The sequence below is a fragment of the Stegostoma tigrinum genome, chromosome 22 (genome assembly GCF_030684315.1).
Source record: "Stegostoma tigrinum isolate sSteTig4 chromosome 22, sSteTig4.hap1, whole genome shotgun sequence".
NCBI classification, from domain to species: Eukaryota; Metazoa; Chordata; class Chondrichthyes; order Orectolobiformes; family Stegostomatidae; genus Stegostoma; species Stegostoma tigrinum.
The window spans coordinates 22,385,307-22,407,097 of NC_081375.1; the positions used below are offsets into that span (position 1 = coordinate 22,385,307).

The window sequence follows — 21,791 nt, forward strand, 5'->3', positions numbered from 1 at the left end:
AAGTCCTCATGGTGTTATTAAACCTCTATAAGGTTACTTCTCATCCTTTTGTGCTCAAGTGAATAAAGTCACAGCCTATTCAGCCTTTCTTTATAACTCAAACATTTCATACCCGGCAACATCCTGGTAAATCTCTTCTGAACCCTCTCTAGCTTAATAATATCCTTCCTACAACTAGGTAACCAAATTTGACAGTATTCTTGAAGAGGGCTGATCAATATCCTGTACAACCGCAGAACTCACACAACACCAGGTTATACTCCAACTTCCTTGGTTATTGTGAAGACACAAGCCTTTGGAGTCTTACTCTTGAAAGCTTACATTTTCAAATAAACCTGTTGGACCGTAACCTTCTGTCGTGTGACTTCTGACCTTGTCAACCCCTGTCCAATATTGGCACCTCCACATCACTGTACAAGCTCAACATGACTTCCCAGTTCCTATACTCAAAGGTATGAGCCATAACGGCATGTTCAACACCTCTTTAACTACGCTATTTATCTGTGATGAAAACTTCAAAGAATTTTGTACCTGAACTCCTAGGTCCCTCTGTTCTACAACACTATCAAGGCCCTATCATTAATTGCATAAGTCCTGCTCCTGTTTGTTGTACCAAAATGCAATACCTCGCATTTATCCAGATTGAACTCCACCTGCCATTTTTCATCCCATTGACCATTTGATCAAGATCCCTTTGTAATCTTAGAAAACATTCTTCACTGTCTGCTGTGCCATCAATTTTGGTGTCATTGCAAAGTTACTAAACATTCTTTCTATATTCTCGTCCAAATCATGTACATAAGAGAGAAACAAAATAGGACCCAGAATCAAGCCCTGAGAGACACTGCTGGTCACAGGTCTCCAGTTCAAAAAGCAACCATCCTCCACCACTGTTTGTCCTGCCTTTACGGCAGTTAGGTATCCAATCAGCAGGTAACCCTGAATCCCATGTGACCTAACTTTCCTAGTTAGCCCACCATGCGATATCTTGTCAAAGGTTTCACGAAAGCCCAAGTAAACAAAATCTACCGCTTTGCCTCAATCTTTTTGGTAACTTCCTCAAAAAACTCAATCAGTTTCATGAGACATGATTTGCTTTGCACAAAGGTGATTATCCTTAATCAACATTTTTCTCCCTAAATTCTACAGTTCCAATCTTTTAAAATCACCTCCAACAATTTACCCACAACCAAAGTCAGACTCAAGTCTATAGACCCTCATTTCTCCTTACAACCCTTCTTAAACAATGGTACGATGTTAGCCACCCTCCAGTCCTCAGACACCTCACCCGTAGTTAAACATGATGCAAATGTTTCTGCAAGGGGTCTTGCGGTTTCCTCCCTTACTTTCCACAACATTATGGGATCCATTAGATCAGGTCCCGGAGATTTATCCACCTTTATGTTTGCTTAAGACCTTGAGAACTTCCTCTTCTGTAATGTGAACTATTTTTAAAACATCAATATTAATTTTCCTGAGTTCGCTAGACTCCATTTCTTTCTCCACAGTCAAAGCTGAAATGAAATATTAATTTGGTATCATTCCCATCTTCTGGGGCTCAACACAAAGAAGGAGGTTGTGCTGGAATTCGTAAAATGTACTAAGGTAGATACATCCCCGAGACCTGAAGAAGTGTATCTCATGATTGTGTGGGAGGCGAGAAAGGAAATTGTGGAGCCCGCCCACATTGGAGATATTTGTATCATGAACAGCTGTGATTGAAGTGCCCAGAGATTGGAGGGTGGCTAATATTGTGCCATTATTTAAGAAAGGCTGCAGGGAAATGCCTGAGAACGACAAACCAACGAGCTTAATGTCTGTGGTGGGTAAGTTGTTAAAAGAGACAGGATTTGGAGAGGCAAGGACTCATTTGGGATAGTCAGTCTGGCTTTGTGTGTGGGAAATAGTGTCTTACGAATTTGATTGAGTTTTTTCAAGGGGTGACCAAGAAAGTAGATGAGAGCAATGCTGTAGATATTGTCTATGTGGACTTTATCAAGGCCTTTGACAAGGTACCCAATGGTTGATTATTGAGTTAGGTTAAATTTCACAGGATTCAGGGAAAGTTAGCCAATTGGATCCAAAATTAGCTTGACGTTAGAAGACAGAAGGTGATGGTAGAGGGTTGTTTTTCAGACTGGAAGCCTGTGACCAGTGGTGTGTCACAGGGATCAGTGCTGGGTCCACTATTATTCATCATTTATATAAATGATTTGGATGAGAATTTAGGAGGCATGGTCAGTAAGTTGTGGATGACACTAAGATTGGTGGAATCGTGGACAGTGAAGAAGATAACTGGAAATGCAGTGAGAACTTGATCACTTGGGCCAGTGGGCTGAGGAATAGCAGATGGAGTTTAATTTGGATAAACGCACGGCATTGCATTTTGGTACAGCAAACCAAGGCAGGACTTACACAGACAATGGTAGGCCTTGCAGAGAGTAGAATAAAGAGAACTAGTGGCACAGGTTCATAGCTCCCTGCAAGTGGAGTTACACGTAGACAGGGCAGTGAAGAAGGCTTTCGGCATGCTAACTTTCATTGGTCAGAGCATCAAGAATAGATTAGATTAGATTCCCCACAGCGTGGAAACAGGTCCTTCGGCCCAACAAGTCCACACCGCCCCTTGAAGCATCCCACCCAGACTCATACCCCTATAACCCACACACCCCTGAACACTACAGGCAATTTAGCATGGCCAGTCCACCTAACCTGCACATCTTTGGACTGTGGGATGAAACCGGAGCACCCGGAGAAAACCCACACAGACACAGGAAGAACGTACAAACTCCAGTCGCCTGAGGCGGGAATTGAACCCGGGTCCCTGGTGCTGTGAGACTGCAGTGCTAACCACTGAGCCACCGTGCTGCCCATAGGAGTTGGGATGTCTTGTTGAAGCTGTACAAGATGTTGGTGAGGCCACATTTGGAGTTCTACGTGCAGTTCTGGTCAACCTACTACAGAAAGGATAATATTAAACTAGAAAGTGCAGAGAAGATTTACTCGGATGCTACCTGGACTGGAGAGTTTGACTTATAAGGAGAAGTTGAATAGGCTGGGACTTTTTCCCTGGAGGGTACGAGACTGAGGGGTGATCTTTGAGGTATATAAAATATAAGAGGCATAAATAAGGTAGATAGCCAACAGCATTTCCCAATGGTAGGGAGTTTAAAAATAGACAGCTTAGGTTTAAGGTGAGGGGGTGAAAGAGATAGAAAAGAGCTCAGAGGGGCAGTGTGTTCCACAGAGGCCGATGAGTGTCCAGATGGTGCTGCCATAGGTGGAGGTGAGTACAATTTTGTCATTTAAAAAGCATTTACAGGTGCATGGATGGGATAGTTATGGAGGGATATAGACCAAACACAGGCAAATGTGATTAGTGTGAAAACTGGGCAGCCTGTGCGATTTAGGCCAAAGAGTTTGTTTCCATGCTTCTATGACCATGACAAAGCAACCTCCTTGATCTTTAAGGTGCCTGACCGTCTCTTGAGTTACCATCTTACTCTTAAAGTACTTGTACAATCTGTTTGGATTGTTTTTAAATCTTATCTGCCAATGCCATTTCATATCCCCTCTTTGCTTTCCTGATTTCTTTCTTAAGAATGTCCCTACACTCTTCATATTGAATAAGAGATTTATTTGAGCCCAGTTTTCTATACGTAAAATAAGATTCTCTTTTATTCATGACTAGAACCTTAATATCTTTATTCATCCATTGTTCCTTAACCTTACCAGCCTTACCCTTCAGTCGAACAGGAACATAATTCCACTGAACTTGCATCATCACACTCTTGAAAGCTTCCCACTTGTCAGATGTCCTTTTACCTGGAAACAGTCTACTCCAGTCAACTTTTGAGAGTTCTTGTCCCACATCATTAAAAATTTGTCTCACTCTATTTGAAAACTTTAACATTTATGGAAGGCTTAACCTTTTCCATAACCATTTTGAAACTAATCGAATTATGATTACTCAATCCAAAGTGTTGCCCTAATTTTTCTTCAGTCATTTGCCTTGCCTTATTGTCCAAAAGAAGGTCATTTTTGCTGCTTCTGTAGTAGGAGCATCCACATATTGATAAAGAAAATTTTCTTGAACACATTTAACAAATCGTATGCCATCCAAACCTTTAACACCACGGTAGCCCCAGTCACTCTTTGAAAAATTAAAATCCCCCAAAATCTGACGAGTTTTCAGAAATTTTTTTTCTAATTTCATTTTTAACCAAAATAGTCTCGCCAGATTCATTTTCTGAGTGATGTATGTTCACTTTGTTCTCTCGCTTCCTTTTTCTATTTAAAGAAAGTTTTATTGTTAGTTTTCATATTCTTCACTAATTTGTCCTCCATTGTTTTCTTCTGTTTTTATTATCTTTTTCACTCTCCTTTGCTGGATTCTGAATTTATCCCAGTCTTCTAAACAGTCACTGACTTTGGTTTTCTTATATGCTTTTTCTTTCAACGTAATAGTGTCTAACTTTCTTGGTTAGCTGGGTGATTTATCCCTCTGTTAGAATTTTTTCTATCTACTGGGATGTACTTTTGCTGAGATTCATGAATTACCTCCTTAAATGTCTTCCATTGCTTGTTCACTTGTCATTCCTACCAATCTATTTGCCCAGTTCACTTTAGCTTACTCTAACCTTGTTTCATTGTAATTCCCTTTCATTAAGTACAGTTGTTTCTGACCCAAATTTCTCACTACTTCCTGGGGGGATCTTTTGCTCAGAGGTAATTTAATAAACCTGCCTCATTGCCTATTACTAGATCCAAGATGACCTGCTTCCTGATTGGCTATATGACATATTGCTCTCGAAAACTGTCCCTAATGCACTCTATGAATTTGTTGTCAGAGCTACACTTTCCAACTTGATTAACCCAATCAACATGAAGATTAAAGTAACCCAGAATTATCACCTTTTTTTAGCATGTTCGTGTTGACTTATAGCCCTTTTCATTGAGTGCCTACTTTTTGGAGGCCTGTACACTTCCTACCAATGACTTCTTTCCCTTGCTGTTTGTAACCTCCACCTAAGTGGACTGTATACCATCTGAGCCCAGATCATCTCTTGCAACTGTCCACATTTTATTTCTAATTAAAAGTGCTACCCCACAACCTTTTCCATCCCTCCTGTCTCTCCTAAAGGTCAAATATTCCTGAATGTTAATTTCCTAGTTTTAATCTCCTTGTAAAACAAAAACAGAAATTGTTGGAAAAGCTCAGCAGGTCTGGCAGCATCTCTGAAGAGAAATCAGAATTAATGTTTTAGGTGAGTGAACCTTCCTCAGAACTGTTCTAGGGAAGGGTCACTCAACCCAAAATGTTAACTCTGATTTGTCTCCACAGATGCTGCCAGACTTACTGAGCTTTTCCAACAATTTCTATTTTTGTTTTTGATTTACAGCATCTGCAGTTCTTTCAGTTTTTATTTAATTTCCTTTTTAACCTTGTTTCTGTAATGGCTCTGAGATCATATTCATTTACCTTGGTTTACACTCTTATGTTTGTCTATCTTATTCCAAACACGTTGTGCGTTAAGATACAAAGCCTTTCTGTTTGTTCTATTATCAAGTTTCCCTACATTCTCATGATCCCTTCATACAATATGATATTCACATATCTGTCCCTTTATTTTGTTTTCTAGTAACAAATATCCCCATCACTAACCCATAATACTGCCTTCTCCTTAACTTTGATTTTATAATTTTTGTGCAACTGAACCCATGCCCCCAGTATTTAATTTAAATCTCTATTGACAGCCCCAAGTAATGCAACTCAACAGGACTCTGGTCCAAGTGTAATACAGGTTGGAGTCCATCCTATCAGAACAGCTCCTTCCTTCCCCAGTACTGCTATCGATGTCCCACGAGTTCGAACCCATTTCTCCCACACCAATCTTTGAGCCATGTATTTACCTCTTTAATTTTATTGACCTCTGTATCAATTAGCTTGTGGTCCAGGTGGTAATTCAGAGATTATCATCTTTTTGGTTCTGTTTTATAACTTAGTCCCTACCCACTCTCATTCCCTCAGCAGAAGTTCTTGTCTGTTTCAGTTTGTATCATCGGTACTTACGTGGTCCTTGACAATTGAGGTTTTCCCCTCTCATTCCAAGTTCCTGTATAGCCCAGTTGAGATAGATATCCTGAAGCTGGGCGCTAGGCAGGCAACACAGCCTTCAGGTCTTTCAATTCAGGCCCCAGAGAACCCTGTCTGATCCCCTGACTAGGCTGTTCCTGATTATAACTACATTTCTGTTTTCTCCCCCTTCTCAAAAGGCTGCCTGTATCATGGTGCTTTGGTCAGTTTGCTCATCCTCCTTACATCTCTTGATTTCCTCTACTAAGGGAGCAAGGATCTCAAAACTGTTAGACAGGCTCAAGGGCTGAGGCTCCATCAATATGCTCGATCACCCTATATGCTTTGCTCATAGTCATCCCCTCTTGTCCCTGACCAGTGACCTAATTCGAGATAATAAATCTAAGTGGTGTGACTGCCTCCTGAAACACAATATCCAAATAATTAACCACCTCCCTGATATGTTGCAATGCTTGCAGCACGACAACTCTAAACTGGAGTTCCTCAAACAACTAACACTTGCTACAGATGTGGTCACTATGAATGACAATGGATTCCACCCACTCCCACATTATGCAGGTAGAACACATTGCTTGGCTGTGCATCTCTTTTATTTATTTAGTCCTTAGTTTATTTTATATTTCCTAATGGTTTAGTTTGTAAATATTTCTCATTTAGCTTTAATTAAAGATAAACTATAAAAGATAGTCAAACTAACAACTCTTACCAACTGATTATCTTATGGTTTTCCTCTCATGTCTCACTTTGCTTTGTGCTAGGCCCCAATCCTGGGCTTCACTTTATCTTGTTAAGATTAGATTAGATTCCCCAAAGTGTGGAAACAGGCCCTTCAACCCAACAAGTCCACACCACCCTTTGGAGCATCCCACCCAGACCCATCCCCCTATAACCCACACACCCCTGAACACTATGGGCAATATAGCATGGCTGATCCACCTAGCCTGCACATCTTTGGACTGTGAGAGGAAACCCACCCAGACACAGGGAGAATGTGCAAACTCCACACAGACAGTTACCCAAGGAATCGAACCCGAGTCCCTGGCGCTGTGAGGCTGCAGTGCTAACCACTGAGCCACCGTGCCGCCCCAAAGACCTTCAACTGCAACTCAAAATAGCAAACACAAAGCACATATTCCCCTCTGCACCAAATTCCTATGCTGCTGTAAAATCCCCAATATATATACTCACTCGAGTTGTCTCTCTCTGGACTTGATCTCTTCTTTCCGACCATGCAAAGCTTACAGTTTAAAGCTTGTTCCCTGCTTGCAACGTGAGGCATCTATTCACCCTTCTCAGCCATGTCTGGGGCAAAAGTCAGAAACCGTGCCATGCAGCTGCACTTTGACCGTGCTTATCTGGCTGCACAACGTCATTTTAAAGGCCACCTGGGGTCTGCTTGAATGCCAGTCAATTCCCAAATATCTGGTAAGTGGAGAGTCCTGGGAAAGGCGCATGGTTAAATGGTATGGAAATTGGATATGATACATGCCATAGTAGTGGCAATGCAAGTAATGCAGTGGGTACGGGAAGATTCAGTGAGAAAAACTTGCTTGACCTCATAGTGAGAATCCGTCCAACAAACTCACATCAATGTGCACTTAGCCAAAAAAAAAGTTAAGGTTCAGCCAGAGATAGTAAGAACTGCCGATGCTGGAGTCAGAGACAATACAGTGGAGCTGTAGGAACGGAGCAGGAAAGCTAACGTTTTGGGTCGGGACCCCTCTTCAGAAAATTAAGATTCAGCCAAATGTTTTATAGGTTGTATTTTCTTTCAGTTATGCAGAAATGAATAGAATCTTGAGTGAGAAAATGCCAAAATACAAAGTACAGTTTCTCATTTTAAAATTAATTTTGACTTTATAATTAGTAAGCCAATTGTTTATTTTTCCAAAATTTAAGTTTGAAGTACTTCACTACAATTTTGAAATATTTTATCTTCCAAACTTAATTGATATCCAAAACCTATTCAACTCAAGTTTATTTTGCAATTGAAATGATCTCCATATACAAAAAGGTAGAAACCATGGAAAGAACTGTGCATGTTTTCCATTTTGACATAGATTTGGTATTGAACAATGCTACATCATGTTAATATGTAATCTCATCCTAGTGTCACAACTACAAACAGAAGTTGAAAACATTGCACTGCGGCATTTCTACATGGAAAACTTGAAAAGTGATGTATGTTCTGACATTATGATAATGAAGCGTGCAACAGAAAAGTTAGAGTCTGAAAAATTACAGGCAGCAAAGCTGAAACAAAAGCAGGTACAGTAGATCACATTTGTTTTAATAGATACATGACACAGATTCATTGAAACGATAAGTAGAATTTTCCCAGTGGAGTTACGCTTGGAGACTAACATGATAGAAGAATTCTGGAAAATAAGTTTTGTTCAGGTTACTGACATGATTCTGCCCCTTTCCTACTATCTGTGGGATGGTTTTGCAGTCTTTAGGATGTAGGTGGACGGGAAGAAAGCCCTGTAATAGGCAGAAAGAAAAATAAAGTACTTGAGACAGTTGAGTGAGTATGCATGTGGATTCCTTCTCTTCCATCAGCCCAAGCATGTTCTGGTTGTAACCTGGCAGATTGGGGAAAGCATGTGCACACAGTGGGAAGAGCTACCTTAATGAAACTAGAAAATTGTGAAGACTTTGATCCATTTCAATGAAGAGTTCTAGCCATAGCTAGGTTCATATTTAGTGTTCTGCTGTCAGGGAATGCTTTTCCTGCTTACCAAGTCATTGCCTACTACAAAGAACAAAGAAAATTTGTTCCTTCAGCCCTCCAAGCCTGCGTGGATCGAGATCCTCTGTCTAACCTGTCATCTATTTTCCAAGGGTCTGTGTCCATTTGCTCTCCACCCATCCATGTACCTGTCTAGATATATTTTAAAAGACACTAATGTGTCTGTGTCTGCAACACGTTCCAGGCACCCACCACCCTCTGCGTAAAGAACTTTCCTCCTCTCACTTTTTGAACTCATGACCCCTAGTAATTGAGTCCCCTGCTCTGGGATAAAACTTCATGCTATACTACTTGGAAAGCACTTTACCCGCCTTCAACTATACATTCCAGTTGACATGAATTGTTTTTGTTACTCTGGCAGTTTCCAATTTGATGATGTCGACTGGGAACTGCATTTTCCCTTTGAGAAATGTTTAGCGAACTACAGTCATTTTCTGCTTTCTATACTGATCAATTGTCTCCCACCCTTTTCCATGATTAAATAAGATAATGGCTGATCTAATTTCTTGGACACACCACCTTATATCCTTTGATTCTCTTGTCAAGGCCTTGCCTACCTCTGCTTCAAATATTCAATGGTCTTGCCTTTACTGCTGTCTGTAGAAGAGAATTCCACAGACTTGTGACCCTCAGAAAAATGCTCCTCCTCTGCAATACACATTTGGAATATCATGGACAGTTTGAGTCCTTTCACTCGAGGAGGGATGTTGTTGCATTGGAGGCAGTTCACCAGATTAATTCCTGAAATGTGAGTTTAAACTTGTGAAGAGATATTGAGCAGTTTAGGCCTAACTTTCTGGAGTTCAGAAGAATGAGAGGAGATCTAATTGAGGTAAAGATGTTGAAGATAAGATGCCTCAAGGCAACTTAGAACAAGCAGTTAAGTCATTTTAGTTTAAGGGGTGGTAGTTTTAAAAAACAGAAGAGGAATTACTTCCCTTAAAGGGTGGTGATTGTGAAATTCAGTACCCTAGAGTGCAGTGGTTGCTAGGACACAAATAAGTCTAAGGATGGAGATAGATTTTAAATTAGTAAGGGGTTAAGGGGCTACGGTGAGTTGACAGGACAGTGCTATTGAGGTCGACTTGAGATCAACCATAATTGTGTTGATGGATAGAGCAGGTCGGAGGAGTTGAATTGTCTCTTTCTGCTGTTAGTTTATTTATTTTTATGCCCATTTTAAATAAGCAATCCCTTACTTTTAACGTGTGTCCCCTACTTCTCGTCTCAAAAGAGAAATATCCTTTTGGCATCTTCCCTCATCGTATCCCCTGGATTTTATTTCTTTCAATTAGCTCACTTCTCATTAATCTAAATTACAATAAATACAGGCCCAACATGCAAACTTTTCCTCGGTAGGTAAGCTCTTCAATCCTAGGAATCAGTGAGTGAGCGTGAACTGCTTTTAATGGAATTATGTCCTTTTTTAAAAAAGTGACTAAAATTGGACAAGGTTCTCTAACTAATGCTTTGAAGCTATTGCTAAACATGCTTACTTTGAAATTCCATTCCTATGGCAATACATAACATTCCATTTACCTTCCTAATAATTTGGTCTGCCTGCAAATCATGTGATTCAAGTTCTTGGACACCCAGATCCCACTGTGCCTCCCAGTGTTTCATAGTCTCCATCCAATTAAATAACCATTCTTAATGCCAAAAAATGTGGAGAGATCACATTTTGTTACCTGCCAAACTGAGCTCATTGCTTTTCGATGCTAATATGTTACCCCTAAGCCAGGGCCTCATTTTATGCGTTAACCATTGCTTCAGACCCTTGTCAAAGTTTTAAGTACTTATCAAATGTTATGAATCAGACCAGATCTCCTCAAAAGATTCTAAGAAGGTAACCTTGACACTAACATTTTCTTACTTTAAAGCAACTTTAAAAGGGCCGTGTTCCAGATGCAGCGCGACTGGTCAAACTACTCGACTGAGCAAACAATTTATTCAAAAGCTATAATTAAACTACGAGAAGAAATTTAGAACAACTCTACTGGAAAACAGAATAGATATATAGTCTCTACTACTGATTAACAGTTCAAAGAGTAATATAGTAACTACAGAGGCTGGTATCCTGCCACCATATCACCCTTTACTTACTTGTGCACAGTGCACTGGCTGTGACCACTCAGCTCAAAGTCATTTGCTTGAATTGATGAGATTCTAATCTCCTGGTTATACTTTTTATTAAAAACTGTACAACGATGCAAAACAAAATCAAGGTAACAGTCAACAAAGCAAAGAACAATTTACAGAGAAATGGGGTCAGTGAAATGTACCAAATTCCATCATGCAATCAGTCAACAGTTTACAGGGAAATGGGGACAGTAACCAAACCCCAAATCCCAAATCCCACTGCAACTCGCTGCAAGAGAGAGCTTTAGATGAGCACAAGAGAGATAAATTCAACCAACCAAATACATGGAACACTGGCACCCCTGGCAAGCCAGCAATCAGCCAGCTGTTACTCTGCTTCCAATCATGTCTAAGACAACCTGTTCCCAAGCATCTTCCAGTTCTCAGCCCACCCCTACACACCTTCCAGCTCCTAGCCACCCCTACTACCTTGCAGCCATCTCTAGGCATTCTGGGGACAGCAGTTTTTGGGACGACTGACAAACCTTGTGGCTCTTGGGGCAAACTACACCTTCCAACTCTTGGTAAGGCCTGCTAGACCAAGGAATATGCAAAACATAGTACATACAAAACAGCCAAAACATAAAAGGGCTAAGTCTGCACCCATAGCCAGCAAGCTCACACCTCACAGCAAACATACAAAAGTGCAAATATTTAAAACTGTGGTACAAGGACCAAGCCTTGCTACCAAGCCATCTTTAACTCAGTTCCATGTGACCAAAAAGTTAGTGTCAAGCAAAGCCCCTGGGGCAAAGCCTTTGTAAAAGAAAATAAAAACAAAGGGGGATGGTAGGGATCAAATCAAAATGGAATTGTAGGGGTGATACCCCACCGTGCCCGCTTTTCCCAGAAGGTATTGAGAATATTGGTATACCACTTGTTCCTTCTCCATAGACCCCCAGGCACAGACATAGCTAAGGAAGAGGGACAGGTAGTCAGCCATAATGAACCCCTCCACAGCTCAATTCTCCTGGTTATTTGTCACCCACAGCTTTCCTGATTGATAGGAGTTGTTAACTTGAGCCAGTGACCTCATGGTCAACAAGGTCAACCTGGTTCCAATTACTACAATTCCATAAACATACCCCTTGGTAAAAAGGCGGATTCAGAAAAATAGATTTGTCTCACAGGTACCTGTAACCAGGACGGGGAGAAAAATGGCTTCTACTTAAAGTCCAGCTGCTTCTGTCCTGTTGAGACTAACAGCAACTGCTTAAAGCTAAACTAAATTTAAAGTTAGGCCATAGGATCACCAAATCTCTCTTTCTAACATCCCTGGGATCTTCTGCTTCTGTTTGGACAGCACACTCCACCCTAACCGTAAGTTCACATGGACCATCTCTCTTACTTCTCTCTCATTCCTGGACTTCTGTCTCCATCTCTGGCAACCACCTAGAAACTGATATCCATTTCAAGCCCACTGACTCCCATAGCCACCTGGAATATACCTCCTCCCACCTACCTTCCTGCAAAAATGCTATTCCCAATTCCTTCACCTCCACCGCATCTGCTCCCAGGATGAGGCATTCCACTCTCGTAAGTCTCAGATGTCCTCATTCTTCAGGGACTGCAACTCCACCCCCTCTCCACCCCCCCGTAATCAAGAACACCCACAATCGTATTTCCCACAGCTTCTCCCTCACAACCCCTTCCCACAAAAAAACCAGACAGAATCCCCCTCATCCTCACATACCATCCCACCAACCTCAAAATCCAACACATCATCCTCTGACACTTCTGCCATCTGCAATCCAACCCCACCAAAGATATTTTTCCCTCCCCACCCTTGTCTGCCTTCTGGAGGGACCACTCTCCCACGACCCCCTTGTCTGCTCCACACAACCCTCTAGCCCCACCACACCCAGCACTTTTCCCTGCAACTGCAGGAAGTGCTACACGCCCCCCCCCCACCCCACATCAAGGAAAAACTTTGACTTTATGTTTTGGGTATGGGAAGAACAAGGTTGTTGAATGGGCACCACAAAATGCTGCCAATCTTAATTTCCATCCCCACACCACCCCATGGATTTGTTTTCTTTTGGCCTAGAGATCCATGCTAAAAGTACAACTTCTCCCCAAGAGAAATGCTATAGAACAATCACTAATTAAACAATGCAACCTACACAAAATGGTTTGATTATAAATATGGATGCAGAAATTTATGTTTGACACATAACAATATGGACCAAATATGTAAGTTTAAAATTGGAACTGAATTGCATCTGTAAGTCCTGTTTCTATTACCATCAAGTTTCCAACTTTTGCTTTATATGAAGGTTGAACTTGGTCTTGACTGCATAGGAGAACTGTTATGGAAGTATCCTGTTGACAATGTACAATTTTTGTAGGGGTCAAATCTACATCGGTTTAGTAGTCACATTCAAATTGCTGAGTTAGACTGTTGCTGGGACATGTTCTGCTCCAGAGACATCGAAAGCGGTATGTGCATGTTTCAGAACAGATGGTAATCCAAGAATCTAAGATAACAAAGTCTGTAGCTGGATGAACACAGCAGGCCAAGCAGCATCTCAGGAGCACAAAAGCTGACATTTTGGGCCTAGACCCTTCAGCCTAAACGTCAGCTTTTGTGCTCCTGAGATGCTGCTTTGCCTGCTGTGTTCATCCAGTTACACACTTTGTTATCTTGGATTCTCCAGCATCTGCAGTTCCCATTATCTCTAATCCAAGAATCTAGCTGTTTGATCAGGATGTGAAAGACAATTTGAAGAAGACCAAGGTTATTTTCTTGGTGTTCAGGCTAACATTTATCATTCAACTCTCACCACTAAATAAGCATAGATAATCTGGTTATTGCTGATTGCGGAACCTTACTATGCATAGAAAGGCTACCACATTTGTCTATAATGTACATTGATTACACTAAACAAATACCTAAATGGTTATGAAGACATCTTCGGGTCATCCTGGAGAAGCCAATGGTGCTAAATAAATGTAAGATTTTTTTTGTTGGAAACCAGATGCAGTGGTGTTTTTAATGACATTTTACCCTATCTTACAAATAAGGCACTAATAATTCTCTTTTGGGCTTTAGGACATGTTTGTAGACCGTTTAGTATCGCAAATGGATATACTGCGAGAACAGATTGCAATGTATGAAGCCCAGTATCTTGCACAAGTAGAAGAAACGAAAGCAGCACGGAAAACGGTGGCAGAGGTGAGATAACAATCCTTACCACAACTGTAGCTATTACACAAGTTGTGTGTGCAAACCATTGCTGTGGGAAAGAAAGTGTTGGTAGCTTCTGACAGCCTGGTGGTGAGAAATTCACAACCGTGGAACTTGTACATTATAAAAATATGGATCCTGGTGTAGTGTTTACCTTTTGTTTGGTCAAATTCTTTGATGTCAGCATTTGCCTCATTGCTTAAACAGAACTGTCATGGGTAATTTACCCATTTTCGGAGTTCTGATTATATTTCAGCTGCAGACATTAGATCGCTACCCATATAGTACGATGCAGCATAAGCAAATTGGGTTAAGCTAGTGCTCCTGTGCTCATTTCTCTCATTTAGCATTAGTAGTACATGACCTAGAATGCAACTACAGAATTCCTGTCACTGTTGATGTCTTAAGAATTATAATGTTAAGAAGATCATTAAAAAGTGTTTTCATTATTAATTGCAGCTTTCTTCTCCTTTTGTAGAGTCATATAGCATGGAAATAGACCCTTTGGTCCAACTAGTCCACACCATTCATGATCCCAAACTAAACTGTCTTTCAAATTATTCCTCAGGCAGCCATGGAGATTGAGACAATTGGCTATGAGAAGAAACAACTAATAGAACAGTGGACCAGTAGCCTAATTGGGATGCAGCGACGTGATGAGGCATACGCTGCAATGCAGGAAGCTGTCAGGTATAGTTCAGAATCCACGTAAAATGATATTAGTTCAGCAGCATAACTATGGTAAGAAATTTCTCTTCAGTGTTCAAAAAACATGTTTCATTGTTTATGAGATAATGGGAACTGCAGATGCTGGAGAATCCAAGATAACAAAGTGTGAGGCTGGATGAACACGGCAGGCCAAGCAGCATCTCAGGAGCACAAAAGCTGACGTTTCGGGCCTAGGATGAGCTTTTGTGCTCCTGAGATGCTGTTTGGCCTGTTGTGTTCATCCAGCTTCATACTTTGTTATCTTTCACTGTTTATGTTTGGCTCTGCTTCTCATCCAGTATTGCATTTCAATTTTTTATTATTCGTTGCTATAACTATCTGGTGGAAAACTAATGAATTGGTTATAAATTCTTTTAGAGCTGTTTCCTGACACAACCCCAGCTAACACGATCTGGGTACTTTTTCTCGAACTATCAAATTCAAAACAGAAGTCCTTAAAGAAGAAACACTTCTTTCCGTGAAAGTGTCCACTTTTAATTTTTGACATGTATATCTGAAAGTTTATATACTAATTTTGTGCTTGGGCATGAATGCATAAACATGCCAACATATTGGCATTGATGTAGCATGTATTATCCATGTGTTTTTCCATTATTATACTGCACATTTTGGCTGTTTGTAGACCTGCTGCTGCTTCTGATAAAGAGAACAAAAAAATGTAGTTGAGAGGTAGGCAATGTTTACTTATGAGTGCATAGATATTCCTCTATTTGATTAATATCATTCTGTTTATTTAGCAAAATTGGATTGGTTTTCCTGTGTGTGTGTACAGTAATTTGAAATCAATACTCCGTTTACTAATCTGTATACTTGTTTCTATCATATATGTTAAGTATATGATAGAAACTTATCAATCATATAAGTTAGATATATGATACCTAACTTATATGGTAGTTAGATATATCAAATGCTTCTCACAAAAATACATCTTGATATTTTCTGCATGTTATTGCATAATTAATATTACAGATAAGTATTGCATTTATTGATTTTTAAACAAACTTTAGTTACCAGTCTTTGAAAACCAACTGTATTTTTCAGTGTTCCTCGTTTATTTTGTTAAAAATCTGCTTAACAGTAAGCTTTATTAGCTCTTGTGGCGCAGTAGTAATGGCTGTCGCTGGGGCAGAATGTCTGGTTCAATTCCCACTTGCCATTGAGGTGAGTCATAACATGTCAAAACAGGTTAATTTAAAAATTACTTTAACCATTATCCTTATATAATTCGTGACTAATTCCTTTTCTATCAGTGTATGATAAATTTTGTGATTCTCTGTCTTTCATTCAGACAATCAAAGCACAAGTTGGATACATTGAAGACTGAAATGTTTGCCTACAATACCTTCATTATGAAACAGGAAGAGAAGAATGAGTTTCTAACAATTAATCTGAACAGATTGACAAATGATGTTAATATGTCCCAGAAAATGATAGCACAGAACTTAGCGAAGCAGGAAGCATTAAAACATGAATATAGCACCTACACTCGGACACTACATGAAACAGAACGTTTGCTCAACAAAGCTTCATTAGTAAGATCATTGACATCATGAATACTATTAACACAGCTTAACCAGACTCTTCATATTTTTTGACCTCAGACAGTTAACAGAACATGCCAAATATTCATGAAAATTTTATGTACTGAGATGGAAGGCAATTAGATAGAATGCTTTCCCCAACCTTCTTTGGCTGTGACCCAACAATGTCACTTCATTACTCATTTTGCCCAAACAATGCCCAAGGTGGACAGTAATAGCAGCCAAATTGAAGAAACAAAATTAGATGTCAGCCTTGGTAATTATTATTTAAAACATGTGGAGTTATTTGGTAGCAAAGATTTGTTTTTGAAGGGAATGACAAATCAAATTGTTATAATGTTTTAGTGCAACTTAAATTAATTTTCAATTAAAATTAAGAATGAAACTTCATACTTAATGCAAATTTAATGCTAGTGCATGAATCCTAGAAGGTTAGTGGGCAGGTATAGAAAGTAATCAAGAAAGCTAATAGAAGTTGTGTTTTAATTAGAGGTTATGATTTAGTTGTACAGGGCATTGGTGAGGTTGCATCTGGAATATTGTGTACAGTACTGGTCACTGTACTTACAGAAGGATGTTAATGCTTTAGAAAAAGTTCAGAGAAGTTTACAGGACTAGTACTTGGAATTAGAAGTTTGACTTATAAGGAAAGGCTAGGCCTTTTAACCTCTAGACTTTTGAAGAGTCAAAAGTGGTTTAATTGAAACATATAAGATCCTTGACAGGGTGAATGTTAAAAGGATGCTTCCTCTTGTTGGAAATCTAGAACTTGATCATCATTTACAAATGAAGGGCTGCCCACTTAAGACAGAAATGAGGACACATTTTTTCTGTCTCAGAGCGTTGAGATTCTTTGGAATTTCCTTCTTCAAAAGGCAGTGAATGCAGAATCTTTAAATATTTTCAAGGCAGAAGTAGATAGATTCTTAATTATCAAGGAGATGAAAGATTATTGAGGGTATGCAGGAATGTACAGTTGAGGTTAAAATCAGATCAACTGTGATCGTATTGAATGGTGGAGCAGGTTGAAAGGCTGAGTGGCCAACTCTTGGTCCTTGTTCATATGTTTGTAATCTGTTGAGCCTCCCAATCAACTGTGCCGCTGTGGAGAAGAGTCCAACAAAGGCCACTAGCTCCTGAAGAAGAAGACAGGATAGTCAGAGGCAGATTATTATTGCCTCTTCTTTCAAACAGAAAAGCAGCTGGCTAAAAAACAGTATAATCAGAAAATGACAGAGGTTTGCTCATCTCTCTTCCAATGAATGATTCAGGAGAGACAAAAGAGACAATAAAATACAAACAGACACATTCTTTCCCCAGAATATCCAACAATAGATAACTCCATGAAAAGATTAAATATAAAACATTATTTGAGTGAACCATGGTTGTTCTTTTGACTTTTCAATACAATGAATTTGAAGAATGAAGACTCACTTTGATTCTTTCCTAGGATAAGAACATTCGCCAAAGTGAGATAAAAGTACTACAGCTACAAATAGAAAAGGAATATACAACAAAAGTTAAACTGGAAGATGAAATTATGGCAAAATTGGAAAGTGAATTGACAATGAATCAGGCAACAAATTACTTGAAACGTTTCGGTGACAAGCTTCGAATCCGGAAACGCCAGTTGGTATGTAAAGCTCTGTATATAACATATTTACAATGCTGCCATAATTTGTCCAAACATGGCATTCCTAATTCACAAAAGTATGTATAAAAACTCACAAAATATTGCTTTTTGAGATGCTTTATTCGTATATGAAATTCAGGTTACCCTGTAAAAGATTTTATAAAATGACTTTCAGTGAGAATACCATGACACACACACACACACACACACACACACACACACACACACACACACACACACACACACACACCTCATCCAGTGTCACATCTGCTCCCCATATATAAATTATCTTTTATGAATCTGTTTGGATACACTTCCTGGGCAGGTGGGATTAAACCCAAATCTCCTGGCCCAGAAGCAGTGATTGGGTGACACGGTGGCTCAGTGGTTAGCACTGCAGCCTCACAGCGCCAGCGACCCAGGTTCGATTCCAGCCCCGGGTAACTGTCTGTGGAGTTTGCACATTCTCCCTGTGTCTGTGTGGGTTTCCTCTGGGTACTCCGGTTCCCTCCCACAGTCCAAAGATGTGCAGGCTAGGTGGATTGGCCGTGCTAAATTGCCCGTAGTGTTCAGGGGTGTATGGGTTATAGGGGGATGGGGATGGGTCTGGGTGGGATGCTCCAAGGGGCGGTGTGGACTTGTTGGGCCGAAGGGCCTGTTTCCACACTGTAGGGAACCCAATCTAATCTAACCAATCTAATCTAATCGTTACCACTGCAAGACCGCCACCTTCCCCACACCCTTCTTTGGGTGCCTGTTTACAATTTGTTTTCAAAGGACTAACATAATAAATATTTTCTAATTAACCTGTTCGTGAATGTTATTACAAACCTCAAGGTCACAAAGCCATGTCTCCTGGCTCAGAGCTAGGACCTTTGCCACTGTGCCATAAGAGTCCCTCCTTGTTTATGATGCCTAGACAAATAATAGCTATCATCTGCTTTTCTTAATTTAAAATTAACTTCAGTACTAACAAAATTAATGATGTATATAACATTCTAGCAATATTATGAAAACAGATTATTTGATTTTGTATCACATTGCTGTCTAACTGTGGCTCCTCCATTTCTGAACATTACAACAGTGACTGCACTTCAGGCATATATTTTAATGAACATAAAGCTTCTGTTCATTCTAAGTGTCTGGTGAATAAATGTAATGTATCTAATGCTCATCTGCTCTAAATTTTCCATGTTCGTTCATTTTTCTCTAAATTAAAAATATGGCTTACTTTCCATATTCAAAATTTGAACCAGTATTTCAGCTCTAACTTAGTACATAGGATGCCTGAGTGATATTGACAGATCTTCTGAACTAATAGCTTCCATGTGGATTCTATGTGGTCTTAACTTTATTTGCAAAAACAAACCAGAAGGAAAAATTACACTTAATGAATAGCACAAACCTTCTCCTCTTTTAACTTTAATGTAGTTCCTTAACACTTATTTACCAGGATCATTTACAACTATTTAGTTTCTTACAGTGAACTTTTACTGAAAATATTTCTTATCTTCTTCTTAGGAAATCGATTATGCAAAAACAGAAAATGAATATGCTCAAATAAATCTAGAAATTAATGACCAGAAAGCAGAACTGACCAGGTTGCAGAAAACTCTACAAGAACAGTACAATGAATTGAATGAGAAAAACAGAATTATTTCATTAAGCGAGAAAGAAATTGCTAAACGACTGCTTGCTATTCAAAATAAACAGTCGGTGCTTAACATGCACAACAAGAGGATTGCACAACTGATAGCGGAGATGGGTGTAAGTTCAAGAAGCAAGTTTAAATTCCACTGTGAACTTTGGAATAAAATAGCAATTTATTTTTAATTTTCCCTATAATAATATCTAGATATTTTAGTTTTTGAAAATGAAGTATTATGTAGCTTTAAAACAAACTTGTACAGTAGAGGAATATTACCATCTCATGTGATTATCTCTGAATGGATGTATTAAGATTGTCCTTAGGCCTTTCTCACCCAAAATTATCCTGTGATCCTCCTCTTCCATTCCTAGTCAATTTTTGTGTTTCATTCAAAAAGGTTTATTTGCTTTGAAAATTCAACATGTACTCTTCTTCAAAAAAAATCAAAATTAAAAAAAATGTATTTGCAGATACATTTCTATTTTGTTCAAAAAGCACACAATTTATAGAGTTAATCAATGTGGCATTTTTATAAATTCCTACTTTCGAAATAAAATCAGTCTTACTCCAAACTAACAAAGCCTCATGCCTAACATGCATTGTCCAACCTAAAATATCACTTCTTCTTTACAATGTTAAAAGCTGTAGTTCTGTTAGGACAGTGATTTGAAAGAAATTCGGGGATTTACATATGCATATTAAAAACTTCTAACTTAAATATTTAACAGCATTTTAGGTTTGTTTAATACATTGTCATCAGTGTTGTGGCCCTTTGATCTTTTACTTATGAATTCTGTGTCTGATACTACGCGTCTCTCACTAACACCTGAAGAAGGAGTGAGGCTCCAAAAGCTTGTGACTTCAAATAAACCTGTTGGAGTATAATCTGGTGTCATGTAATTTCTGACCTTATTCTCAGCAAAGCTGTCTGATTTGCAGTGACAAATGCTGCAAAACTCAGTAGGCTATAGATGTTTAGATTGCGTAGGGTAAAATCAGCTCTGGACAACAACATTTAACTCCAAACTCAAGCTTCTGTATGTTTCAAAAACACTGTAAGCTATGCAAAGGAAAATTGAAGGAGTAAGTTTAATTTTGTTGCTCCTTTAAAATTTTATTTTGACACTAATCTCGAAATGCTTTCTTGGTAACAAATTTATTCAGAGATAGTGAGAACTGCTGATGCTAGAGAATAACAAGGTGTAGAACTGGATGAGCACAGCAGGCCAAGCAGCATCAGCGGAGCAGGAAAGCTAACATTTCGTGTCTGGACCCTTCTCCAGAAAAAGAAACATCAGCTTTCCTGCTCCTCTGATGTTGCTTGGCCTGCTGTGTTCATCCAGCTCTATACCTTGTTATCTCGAGCATATTCAGATTGAGCTCCACAATCAGAGTGCCAGACTAGAACTAGTGGTTATATTTAAATATTAAGGAAAATATTGAAATGCAATGTTCTGGATTTAAGATCGTGAAAAAGATAGGTCGTAATGAGCATTGAATATTTGCTGTGGTTTACTGTGCTCATATGTTGCATGCAAGGTCAGATATTTTCACCCAAGATGCTTTAAAGATGTGATCATTTCAAATTAGTTTTGTGTAGGAGGGGCTTAATGTTCAAATTAACATAATATCCACCTTTACTCTTTAGGGACGTGAAATGAGCCCTCTGGAACTCAAAATCAAATCTTTGACAAAAAGTATTGAGGAACACAACAAAGAAATTTCAACACAGCAACAGTACTGGCTGAAACAACAACATGAGTTAGTTAGACTGACACAAGAAAGGGAAAAGAAGACAGCTGAGGTGGAACTGCAGAAGAAACAGGTCACAATACTCCAACAGAAGAAAATCCGAACTGAAAGTAAGTTGACACCAATTTGAGGGTAGTAATCAATCTGAACTCAAACCTTAACGTTGTACACTCAAATAATCTTTATACTTACCTTCCTTAAAACAAATCAATTTACTGTAAGAACATAGTAATGTAGAAAATAGGAGCAGGAGAGACCAAATGGAGAACACCTTGAATCTGTTCCACAATTGCATTCTCTTTGTGCAGCTTGT

General features: G+C 39.3%; 1 protein-coding gene across 2 annotated transcripts in view; it reads left to right on the forward strand.

The window, feature by feature from the left end:
• Window positions 1-21,791, forward strand: part of ccdc40 (coiled-coil domain containing 40) — a 70,575-nt gene that overhangs the window by 25,333 nt on the left and 23,451 nt on the right. For both annotated transcript variants that reach the window (XM_048554780.1, XM_048554782.1), the window contains 7 exons: window positions 8,208-8,365; window positions 14,041-14,163; window positions 14,744-14,865; window positions 16,193-16,436; window positions 17,896-18,078; window positions 19,600-19,845; window positions 21,375-21,588. In XM_048554780.1, the coding sequence (XP_048410737.1) occupies window positions 8,208-8,365; window positions 14,041-14,163; window positions 14,744-14,865; window positions 16,193-16,436; window positions 17,896-18,078; window positions 19,600-19,845; window positions 21,375-21,588 (1,290 nt within the window). The remainder of the gene's footprint in view (window positions 1-8,207; window positions 8,366-14,040; window positions 14,164-14,743; window positions 14,866-16,192; window positions 16,437-17,895; window positions 18,079-19,599; window positions 19,846-21,374; window positions 21,589-21,791) is intronic.